Source organism: Mustela erminea, chromosome 19, assembly GCF_009829155.1.
Source record: "Mustela erminea isolate mMusErm1 chromosome 19, mMusErm1.Pri, whole genome shotgun sequence".
Taxonomy (NCBI): Eukaryota; Metazoa; Chordata; class Mammalia; order Carnivora; family Mustelidae; genus Mustela; species Mustela erminea.
In genome coordinates, this window is record NC_045632.1 from 7,047,768 (window position 1) to 7,060,434 (window position 12,667).

The 12,667-nt window shown below is 42.4% G+C and overlaps 1 protein-coding gene across 1 annotated transcript; it reads left to right on the forward strand.

The window, feature by feature from the left end:
- Nucleotides 1-10,298: 10,298 nt before the first annotated feature.
- On the forward strand, nucleotides 10,299-11,240 carry LOC116579155 (vomeronasal type-1 receptor 4-like). The gene has a single exon (XM_032324148.1). It carries the CDS (start codon nucleotides 10,299-10,301, stop codon nucleotides 11,238-11,240), a length of 942 nt encoding a protein of 313 aa, XP_032180039.1.
- The last annotated feature ends 1,427 nt before the right edge of the window (nucleotides 11,241-12,667 follow it).

The following is a 12,667-nucleotide window of genomic DNA, read 5'->3' on the forward strand; positions in this document are numbered from 1 at the left end:
AACAGTGTGGAGATTCCTCAAGAACTTAAAAATAGAACTTCCCTATGACCCTGCAATTGCACTCCTGGGTATTTACCCCAAAGATACAGATGTGAAAAAAAGGGCCATCTGTACCCGAATGTTTATACAGCAATGGCCACGGTCGCCAAGCTGTGGAAAGAACCAAGATGCCCTTCAACAGATGAATGGATAAGGAAGATGTGGTCCATATACACTATGGAGTATTATGCCTCCATCAGAAAGGATGAATACCCAACTTTTGTAGCAACATGGACGGGACTGGAAGAGATTATGCTGAGTGAAATAAGTCAAGCAGACAGAGTCAATTATCATATGGTTTCCCTTATTTGTGGAGCATAACAAATAGCATGGAGGACTTGGGGAGTTAGAGAGGAAAAGGGAGTGGGGGTAAATTGGAAGGGGAGGTGAACCATGAGAGACTATGGACTCTGAAAAACAATCTGAGGGGTTTGAAGTGGCGGGGGGGGGGGCGGTGGTGGTGGGAGGTTGAGGTACCAGGTGGTGGATATTATAGAAGGCACAGATTGCATGGAGCACTGGGTGTGGTGAAAAAATAATGAATAATGTTATGCTGAAAATAAATAACAATTTTTAAAAAATAATTAAAAAAAAAGTTGTATCTATAAAGTAGTGGTAGTTGTTCTCTTGTGGTCTTTTTTTTCTTCTTCTTTTTTTTTTTTCCTGTCTGGTTTTCTGGGGGAGGGGCCTACAACATGGGTTTTCAGGCATTGTTCCCTGAATTAAGTCCTCCCACCTCCCCTCAAGGGGGTGGGCTCTGAGAAAACCGGTTTTTCAGGCTTTTGTTGTCTGGAGGTTTTTATGTTCGTTCGTTTGTTTTCTCTTGCCTTGACAGCTTTTGATGGCTTTTGGAGGTTTAGAGGAAAGAACTGCACCCCGACCTCCCTCTCAGACAGAAGCCTCAGTCTGTTCCTCCCTGGGTGCTGCAGAACACATAAGTTCCCCTTAGGCTGCTGGTAGAGCACGTTCCAAGTCACGGTCCCTGGTGACACAGGAACTCCTGCTTGTACCCAAAACCAGGACAGCGGCGGCCTTCTGGGCAGCTCCGGACCACCAGAGAGGTTCCAAGCAGTGATAATACACTGAGATTTTCCCACTGGCCCGGGTTGGGAGTGCCTGGTCTTTCCGGGTCTGAGAGTGCTGGGTTGGCACCTTCGCGCACCTATCTCAGGGGATGGTAAGGGGTGCGCGCGTCTCAGGCTCTGATAGCACAGTGTGGTGCTCACGTGGAGAGTGCAAAAAGCTATGCTTCTGCCAGCTGGCGAGGCTCCCAACCCCTCCCGGGAGCCGGACCCCAGGCGTTCTCAGGTGCACTGGCTGCTCGGGGACCAAGACCTGGTTTCTCTGCTGCACTCTCTCTGGCTCAGCGCCAGAGGTGGCTGTCCTGGGTCTGGGGACTTAAGCCCCTGTCCCTAACCACCCCGATTCCCACAATTCCCCCCTCCTGTGATCCTTTGCTCTTTTTGAATGCTTTCAACCAGACTCCAAGTTAATACTGGTCTCCAGATGCAGGGCACTCTCCTATTGGGGTATTACTTTCCAATGGGTCACCTCTGGTGGCTCCCTCCCCCTTTTGTATATCTTCTGGTATCAGTCTGACATTCCCACTCTGCTTTACCTGCCCACTGGCAACTTCTGCCCCTGTAGAGATCCAGACATGTATAATTCTGATCTCAGGCTGATTTCATGGGTGATCGGAGTTCTTTGGTAGGTAATCAGCTCACTTTAGGATACAGGTTGAAAGGGCACCTCCTCCTACTTCCCTGCCATCTTGTGTCCCCACTATCAATTGACCCCTTTTTTGAGTTGTATCCTTATTACTTAGTTTTATTTTTTTATTAAAAAAATTTCTTTACTATGTTAATTTACTCACCATACAGTACATCATTCCTTTCGGATGGAGTTTTCCATGCTACAGTGTTTACCTATAACACCCAGTACTCCGTAAAATACGTGCCCTCCTTCTTAGCCATTACTAGGCTATCCCATTCCCCCACCCACCTCCCCTTTAAAAGCCTCAGTTTGTTTCTTGAAGTCCAGGGTCTCTCATGGTTTGTCTTACTATGATTTCATCCCATTCATTTTCCCTTCCTTTTCCTAATGTCCTCCATGATATTCCTTATGTCCCAAGAGTAAGTGAAACCATCTGACAATTAACTGTCTCCACTTGACTTAATCCGCTTAGCATAACTTCCTCCAGTTGCGTCCACATTGAGGCAAAAGCTGTGTATTCATCCTTTCTGATGGCTGAGTGATATTCCTTTGTGTATATGGACCATATCTTCTTTATATATTCATCTGTTGAAGAGCATCTTGGCTCTTTCCACAGTTTGGCTATAGTGGACATTGCTGCTATGAACATTGGGGTGCAGATGGCCCTTCTTTTCACTACATCTGTATCTTTGGGGTAAATACCCAGTAGTGCAATTCCTGGGTCATTGAGTAGCTGTATTTTGAAGTTTTTGAGGAACCTGCACACTGTTTTCCAAAGTAGCTGTACCAACTTGGATTCCCCCAACAGTGTAACTGGGTACCGCTTTCGTCACAACTGTTTCTTGCCTTGTAAATTTTTGCCACTCTAACTGGTGTAAGGTGATACCTCAATGTGATTTTTAAAATAGTGTTATGTTAGTCACCATACAGTATATCATTAGTTTTTGTTGTAATGTTCCATGATTCATTGTTATAAATTCCCTGATGACTAATGATGATGATGAACACTTTTTCATGTGTCTGTTAACCATTTGTATGTCTTTGGAGAAGTGTCTGCCCATGTCTTCTGCCCATTTTTTTCTTTCTTTTTAAAAATTTTTATTTATTTTTAAAATTTTGTTTCATTGTTCCAGAATTCATTGTTTATACACCATACCCAGTGCTCCGTGCAATACATGCCCTCCATAATAGCCACCACCAGGCTCACCCAACCTCCACTCCCCACCCCTCCAAACCCTCAGATTGCTTTTCAGAGTCCACAGTCTCTCATGGTTCATCTCTCCCTCCAATTGCTCCCAACTCCCTTCTCGCCATCTCCCTATGTCCTCCGTGTTATTTCTTATGCTCCACAAATAAGCAAAACGATACGAAAATTGATGCTCTCTGCTTGACTTATTTCACTCAGCATAATCTCTTCCACTCCCGTCCATGTTGATACAAAAGTTAGGTATTCATCCTTTCTGATAGAGGCATAATATTGCATAGTATATATGGACCACATCTTCCTTATCCATTCATCCGTTGAAGGGCATCTTGGTTCTTTCCACAGTTTGGCAACCATGGCCATTGCTGTTATGAACATTGGGGTACAAATGGCTCTTCTTTTCACTACATCCGTATCTTTGGGGTAAATACTCAATAGTGCAATTGCAGGGTCATAGGGAAGCTCTACTTTTAATTTCTTAAGGAAATCTCCACACTGTTTTCCAATGTGGCTGCACCAACTTGCATTCCCACCAACAGTGGAAGAGGGTTCCCCTTTCTCCACATCCTCTCCAGCACACGTTGTTCACTGTCTTGTTAATTTTGGCCATTCTAAATGGTGTAAGGTAATATCTCAATGTGGTTTTGATTTGAATCTCCCTCATGACTAGTGATGATGAACATTTTTTCATGTGTCTGATAGCCATTTGTATGTCTTCATTGGAGAAGTGTCTGTTCATGTCTTCTGCCTATTTTTTTGGCATGATTATCTGTTTTGTGTGTATTGAGTTTGAGGAGTTCTTCATAGATCCTGGTTATCAGCCCTTTGTAGTATAATTTGTGATTATCTTCTCCCATTCTGTGCATTCCCTCTTGGTTTTATTGACTGTTTCCTTAGCTGTGCAGAAGCTTTTGATTTTGATGAAGTCCCAAAAGTTTATTTTTGCTTTTGTTTCCTTTGCCTTTGGAGACATATCTTGAAAGAAGTTGTTGAGGCCGATGTGGAAGAGGTTACTGCCTATGTTCTCCTCTAGGATTCTGATGGATTCCTGTCTCACGTTGAGGTCTTTTATCCACTTTGAGTTTATCTCTGTTTGTGGTGTAAGAGAATGGTCGAGTTTCATTCTTCTATACCACCAGCATTTTCAATGAGCTGGAGCAAACAATCCTAAAATTTGTATGGAATCAGAAGAGACACCAAAGTGTTAAGGAAATGCTGAAAAAGAAACACAAAACTGGGGGCATCATGTTGCCTGATTTCAAGCGTTCCTACAAATCTGTGATCACCAAGACAGCATGGTTCTGCCCATGTTTTGACGTGGTTATCTGTTTTTTGGGTGTTGAGTTTGAGAAGATCTTTTTTTAAAAAAATGATTTATTTATTTATTTATTTGAGAGAGAGAGAGAGAGAGAGAGAGAGAGAGGGAAAGCACAGGGATAGAGGATCAGAGGGAGAAGCAGAATCCCTGCGGAGCTAGAAGCCCAACATGGGACTTAATTCAAGGACTCCAGGATCATGGCCTGAGCCAAAGGTGGTGCTCAATCACCTGAGGCACCCAGGTGCCTGAGTTTGAGAAGTTATTTATAGATCTTGCATATCAGTCCTTTATCTGTACTGTCATTTGCAAATATCTCCTCCCATTCTGTGGGTTGCCTGTTTGTTTTGTTGACTGTTTCCTTTGCTGTACAGAAACGTTTTGTCTTGCTGAAGTTTCAGTAGTTCATTTGTGCTTTTCTTTCCCTTGCCTTTAGAGACATGTCTTGAAAGAAGTTGCTGTGGCCAATGTCAATGAGATTACAGTCTGTTCTTCTCTAGGATTATGATGGATTCCTGTCTCACATTGAGGTCTTTTATCCATTTAGAGTTGATCTTTCCATATGGCGTAAGAGAATAGACCAGGTTCATTATTCTCTATATAGCTATCCAATTTTCCAGCACCATTTATGGAGGGGATTGTCTTTTTTCCAATGGATATGTTATTCCTGCTTGGTCAAAGATTATTAGACCATTGAGTTGAGGGTCCATATCTGGGCTCTCTGTTCTGTTCCATTGGCCTATGCATCTGTTTTTGTGCTAGAACCATGCTGTCTTGGTGATCCAAGCTCTGTAATATAGCTTAAAGTCAGGCAATGTGATGCCTCCAGCTTTGTAAAATTTTTCTGGAAGTTAACACATAAAGGGTGACAAATCTTGAGAGACTCTGGACTCCAGGAAAAAAACTGAGAGTTCCAGAAGGGAGGGAGGTGGGACAATGAGGTAACCAGGTGTCAGATATTAAGGAGGGCACATGTTGTGATGAGCACAGGGAGTTACACACAACTGATGAATTGTTGAACACTACAACAAACATTAATGATGTTCTATATGTTTGCTAACTGAATAACAAAACCGATCAATCAATCAATAATAATAGTAAACAAATGAGGAAAAAAAGTGAAATGTGCACCCTGAGATCGAGTCACACTCTCCACCACCAAAGCCAGGCAAGTGCCTCATGGTCATTCCCAGGACAATAAAACTATCCCACAGATGTAAGAAACACTTGTGTTATATCTTCATTTCACTCCCTGTGAATCATATACAGATTTCGTGCAGTGATACAATGATGTCATTTTTTTAATAATTTCTTTTCAGCGTAACAGTATTCATTGATTTTGCACCACACCCAGTGCTCCATGCAATCCGTGCCCTCTCCAATACCCACTACCTTGTTCCCCCAACCTCCCACCCCCCCACCCCTTCAAAACCCTCAGATTGTTTTTCAGAGTCCATAGTCTCTCATGGTTCACCTCCCCTTCCAATTTCCCTCAACTCCCTTCTCCTCTCCATCTCCCCTTGTCCTCCATGCTATTTGGTATGCTCCACAATATTGTATTCATTCTTTAGTCTGTATTGAAGATCAGTTACCACTCTTCCTTTTTCTTTGTCCTCAGTGATAGTGACAGTATTGAGAAATGCTGTCTTTGTTTTGCAGAATGTCCCTCATTTCCATTGTCTCAGATTGTGTCTGTCATCCTGAGTTCAGGCCCCTCCTTGGAGAACAACTTCTAGACACAGATGATGGTGGGACCTCCTGAGTTCCTGAGCTCAGAAGCTAAGGTGATGAGGAAATGTCGGTGCCCTAGATGTGTGGTTGAGCTTCTTCCTGGGAGAAGCAGGAGACGTGGTTTGATTGTCAGGGTGAGCTGGGGAGAGAGGGTGTATCCACAGATGTTCAGGCTCCTGGAGGAGTGCAGTCATCTCTCAGATGCAGGATGACCAGAAGCTTTTATTAGCGTGGAACACCCCATAGAAGCTCTTTCAAGAAGATACCCAGATGATTGCCAGGCTCATTTCAATTTGAGTAGTGTGGAGCTAAATGGACCTCAGTACTGGGTTCCCAGTTAGGATCACTTGGGGAGTTTCACAAACACCATCACTTGTGCTCTACTCACCCTCCATTTTCATTCTGTCAGTCTTTGAGTCTCTTGGACGCATTTGTAAGAGCAGACCCAAAGCTCTGGCCCACAGGGACCCAACAGGGTCTGCTCTGCATTTTTTTTTTTTTTTTTTTTTTTTTTTTTTAGATTTTATTTATTTATTTGACAGAGTGAGAGAGAGAGATCCCATGTAGACAGAGAAGCAGGCAGAGAGAGCGGGAAGCAGGCTCCCTGCTGAGCAGAGAGCCCGATGCAGGACTGAATCCCAGGACCCTGATATCATAACCTACTGAGTCACCCAGGCACCCTCTGCATCGGTTTTCTAGAAGGATTTGGTATAGGCCCATCCCCAGTGCTGTTGTGGGATTTGGGATGTTTCTAGGAGGGCAATGGCTCTGCTGACAGGTGAGAAAAAACTCATGTTATGACCTTCAGATCAGAGCTGTGTGTTTTTGAATCCCTCCTGTGGTAAAAGATATGCAATGGCAGGTTTTTCTGCATTTCAAGGACCTTCTCCTTGTGGGGAGGTGGGTGACAAGGGAAGATGTATCAGTTTGCTGGTGTTGTCATAAGAGAGACCATGAGATGGGGTCTAAAGCAAAGGAAATTTATTGTCTGGCAGTTCTGGAGGCAAAGAGTCCACAATCAAGGTGTTCTCAGGGCATGTTCCCTCTGAAAGTCATGATGGAGCATCTCTCAAAGGCTCTATCCCAGCACTCTGTTCATTGCTTGTGGCCAAACAAATTTGTGTTCCCCCAGATTTCCTCTTTCTGTAAGAATACCAGTCATGATGGACTAGCCACCACCCAACTCCAACTGACCTCATCTTACTGGATTCTATCTTGAATGACCTTATTTCCTATGAAGGGCATATACCTCAGAATATGGGAGTTAAGACTTCAGCATATTAACTTCAGCATATTAACTTTGATGAGACTCAGTGCAACCCATAATACATGAGGTACGTTGATGCTTTCGAAAAGGGAAACTTTTACTTATTTATTTTTCCAGAAAACAAAAGTTGAAGGAACATTTCCCCACTTCTTTTCTAAAAAGAATTTTTTTATTGTGTTGTGTTACTCACCATAGAATACAACATTAGTGGGGCACATGGGTGGCTCAGTGTATTAAGCCTCTTCCTTCAGCTCAGGTCGTAATCTTAGGGTCTTGGGACTGAGCCCCGCATCAGGGTCTCTGCTAAGCCTGTTCCCTCCCTCCCCCACCTCTCTCACTACCTGTGATCTCTCTCTCTGTCTAAATAAATAAATAAATAAATAAATAAATAAATAAAAGATTTTTAAAAATACACCATTAGGTTTTTTTTCCTGCAGTATTCCAAGATTCATTATATATATAAACGGCATCTTTAAAATGTATTTTTTTTTCCCCAGATAATGAGAAAGAGGCCTGGAAGATTGGGGAGCAAAGGGAAAAGGTCTTTCTCAGAAATCAGTTCCAGGTGAGACACTGTGTCTTTCCTTCCTCCTGAGAGGCCATGTGTTCATAACTTGGAAACTTTAACTTCTGTCTATGAATTTTGTCACCCTCCCCTTTCCCTCGGGGTCTGTGGCTCCCTCATACCCACTCTTCTCTCCATCGTTCTCTGTTTTGTGCCTGTGTTTTCTACCCATGCTTCTTATTTCCCCCAGGCTCTGTGTCCTTTTCCCACATGCCAGCACTTTCATAAGAGTTGCTAGCTAGGGGCATCTGGGTGGCTCACTGGGTTAAAGCCTCTGCCTTCAGCTCAGGTCATGGCCCCAGGGTCCTGGGATTGAGCCCCACATGGAGGTCCCAGCTCCGTAGGGAGTCTGCTTCCTCCTCTCTCTGTCTGCCTGCCTCTCTGCCTACTTGTGATCTCTGTCTAGCAAATAAATAAATAAAATCTTAAAAAAAAAAAAAAAGAGTTCCTAGCTAGAAACTTTTAGTTGTTCTTCATAATTGACACCTGGGAGAAAGGTTTTCAAAAATATTCTCAGCTCCCAAGCCTGTCAGTGCCAATGCTGCTTCAGGTGAAATGATAATTGCAGTTGTGAAGGGAGGGGAGCTCCCAGAATCATAAAAACACATCTCACTGCCCAGCAATCCTCTTGCACCTGTACTGCCAGCTCTGACCATCACCCTGAGCTCTCCAGTTGGGCAGCAGGAAGAATTTGGTGGGTTCTCTGCATCTTTCTACCTGAGAGGTACAATCTGGAAGGCAAGGGGTTGTCTCAGGAGTCCAGGTAAGGGAGCATAGTGGACAAAGGGGGATTTCTATGTATGAATGTGGTCCAGTGCTGAAACCGGGTATGGAGGTGGAATCCATCCTGAGGCAGGAGCTGAGTCAGTAAAGAGAGATGTGGACCTAGATTAGCACCCACCCCTGATGGCTGCTGAGGCCACAGAGTAGAATCCTCTTCGACAGTGACTGTTGTGTTTTTATCAGAGGGGTCATCAAAAATGACTTTTTGAAGGGTTAATTTTAATTCCACTTACCTAAACCATCAGAATCACATTTTTTTTTACATGTACAATATAGTAGTTCAACACTTTCTCCAAAGATCTCTAATTTTAATATGCCTAAGGACTGTCGTTCTGGAGTGAGTCTGCTGTCAAGTCTGTGTGACTGAAGCCATAGCATAATTTGCAGATCTCAACATGTGCATGCATAGCACCTCCATGTTTGTAATAAATGTTGGATGTATATATAGAAATCATGTGATCATGAGCAGACACAGTGTGTCAGAGCACAGTTGCTAGAGTGGACATGTTTTCTATAACTCTGGGTCTATGAAGTGCTTAATGGATTAAATACTTTTGTATCAATTGGTTATGGAGAGACTTTTCCCGTTAAAGTAGGGAAGCACCATTTAAGAAAAATAGAACTTAATATATTTCAGACATGACTTTTAGACTCTAATGTATCTTATGTTGTATATGCTGCTATTAAATATTAGAATACAAATCCAAAAACTATGTCACATATACAAGATACAAGGTTTTTGCTGTACATTAAATTTTGCATGTCTGGTATTTCAGTATCTTGCACAGATCTTGCTTTACAGCTACTAATTTTATTTCATCAGGTATTCATAATTACATACATATATGATCTGAATGTAGTCATTATTTTGTTTCTACTTTACACAATGTAATCTGGCAATGGTGCTTCTTGTACAGAACCTATGCCTTTTATGTTTGTTCCTGGAATGAAAGCAAATGATTCTTTCTGTTGATGTGCTAATTTTAAGTCATTCTTGCATTCATTTAGTCCTGCTTGTCATGGGACAGGGTCCTGAGTCTTTGTAGTACTGTAATCAGTGCATCTACAGTTTATTACTAATTGAAAAGCTTTATTTAAGTTTGTATTAGGTTATGGAACAGTCTTCCTAAATAAGTGAAAACTCATCATTAAGATCAGTTTAAGTATGGTAGCAATCTCAATTCAGATGACAAGGTGCAAACATAAGACTAAATTGAGATCTGGTTTATTTAAAGAACCACAACTAACTATTATTTTTGTATATTATGGATTCAGGCACTAGCCTTGTGACCAGCCCAGCCCAGCTCCAGTCCCCACCCTGGATTGGTAAGTGAATTGAGACAAAGCAGTTCACCTCTGTGTAACGTTGTTGTCTTCATCTTTATGAGGAATGCAGTGAGGAATGCCTCCTGAATCTGTGAGAAATAAGAAGTGACCCCCATGGGTGGCCATTAAACCAGCAATTCACACTTGCAAGTGTTCGGTAATGGTTGTGTATGTAACTCTTGGAAGGCCCTAAATGACAGAAGTTTAGTATTTCAAAGTAGGGAGTGTAGAAATGTGAAGAATATCAGATTTCAATTGACACAATTCATGTGGCCCACATGTGATATTCCCATGCAGGATCCTCTGGCCTAGAAAACAAAGATCAGTCACTGATATTTGACTGAGAACTGACAGGATGGCCACAAGGGATCTGACAATAGGAGTGATCTTCTTAATAAAGACTCTGGTTGGAATTCTGGGGAACTTCTCTCTTCTTTACCATTATCTCCTCCTTGATTTTACTGGGTGTAAGCCAAGGCCCACAGATTTGATTGTCAAAAACCTGACTGTAGGCAACATTTTGGTCCTGTTCTCTGTTGGAATACACAATACAATGTTATCCTTTGGGTGGTATCACATCCGCAGTGATTTTGGATGCAAAATTTTCCCCTATGTTCGTAGGGTGGGCAGGGGGGTGTCCATTGGCACCACCTGCCTCCTGAGTGTCTTCCAGGCCATCACTGTCAGGCCCAGGAACTCCAGATGGGCAGCACTTAAAGGAAAATCTCATCCCAAGTGCATTGTCGCTTCAATTGTCTTGTGCTGGGTCTTGCAGATATTGGTAAATGTCCTGTCTCCTTTGTTTATGACTATCACTTTGAACAATGAAAACATCACAAATAGGAAAAGTTTTGGATACTGTTCAATTATTCGTCATGAGAAAAGCAGAGACTTGCTGTATACAGCATTGTTGTCATTCCCTGATGTGCTATTTTTGGGGCTTATGCTCTGGGCCAGCAGCTCCATGGTCTTCTACCTGTACAGGCACAAGCAGCGGGTCCAACATGTTCATAGAACCAAAATCTCCACATTGACCCCTGAGTCTACAGCCACCAAAACCATCCTTCTCCTGGTGAGCACCTTTGTCTACTTTAACACCCTTTCCTCTATCTTTCATACTGTTTTGGGTCTTTTTGATGATCTCAGCTGGTACCTTTTGAACACCAGTTTGGTGATCACTCTGTGTTTTCCAGTCCTCAGCCCCTTTCTGCTCATGAGCCGTGACCCCAGGATATCCATGGTCTGCTTTTCCTGGATAAGGAATGTAAAATCCCCTCATGTTATGAGAAATATGTAAATTGTAGGAATTCCCTTAATGTTTCTAATGTTGGTAATTCAGTCATCCCCTCAGGGTTCCCAGTACAATGATGAGAAGCTAACAGAACATCTTTTTTTTTTCTTTCACTCACAGTATGGTGTTTTATTTTGTTTTGTTTTGTTTTTTTAATAAAAATGATATATATTATTAGCCCCAGCAGTACATGTCTGTGAATCGCCAGGTTTACACACTTCACAGCACTCACCCTGGCACATACCCTCCCTAATGTCCATAACCCCACCACCCTCTCCTGGCCCCCCTCTCCCCAGGAACCCTCAGTTTGTTTTGTGAGATTCAGAGTCTCTTATGGTTTGTTTCCCTCCCGATCCCATCTTGTTTCATTTATTCTTTTCCTACCCCCCAAACCCCCCATGTTGCATCTCCACTTCCTCATATCAGGGAGATCATATGATAGTTGTCTTTCTCTGGTTGACTTATTTCACTAAGCATAATACCCTCCAGTTCCATCCACACCATTGCAAATGGCAGGATTTCATTTCTTTTGATGGCTGCATAGTATTCCGTTATATATATATATATATCTCACATCTTCTTTATCCATTCATCTGTTGATGGACATCTAGGTTCTTTCCATAGTTTGGCTATTGTGGACATTGCTGCTATAAACATTCAGGTGCACGTGCCCCTTTAGAGCACTACATTTGTATCTTTAGAGTAAATACCCAGTAGTGCAATTGCTGGGTCGTAAGCTCTATTTTCAACATTTTGAGGAACCTCCATGCTGTTTTCCAGAGTGGTTGCATGAGCTTGCATTCCCACCAACAGTGTAGGAGGGTTCCCATTTCTCCACATCCTCGCCAGCATCTGTCATTTCCTGACTTGTTAATTTTAGCCATTCTGACTGGTGTGAGGTGGTATCTCATTGTGGTTTTGAATCTAACGGAACATCTTGATCTTCTCCTTCAAAGTTAACAATAAGTCATAATTGTAATTATAATGTGATATTTTATAATTATCTTATAAATACTCATGTGATTGAAGTTTTGCTAATAGCCAGTGGAGGAACACAGAAACTATACAATTATAAATTCCAGGTCCTGAAGTGATCTAGATATTATAGAGAAGGCTTTGAGTGTGTCAGGTAAATTTATTAGGCTAAATTTCTCAGAAGTGAAATTGTCAGGGAAGTATAGGAAAAGGACCATGAAAGTGGATCAGCATGTGTCAAGTTATGTCAAACTGCAGAGAATTGTACTGGAGGGGAAATTCAATCAGTGAGTACAGCTTTGGGGGGCCAGTTATTATTTTGTTGTTTTCTTACTAGAGGGGCAATACTCAGTCATGTGAAGTATGATGTCATGGGAGCTTGGGAGATGAGCATTGTAAACATTTTCAGGTAGAAATGGACAGATTGAACTGAAATGGGTAGTGGTGAGCATAGAATT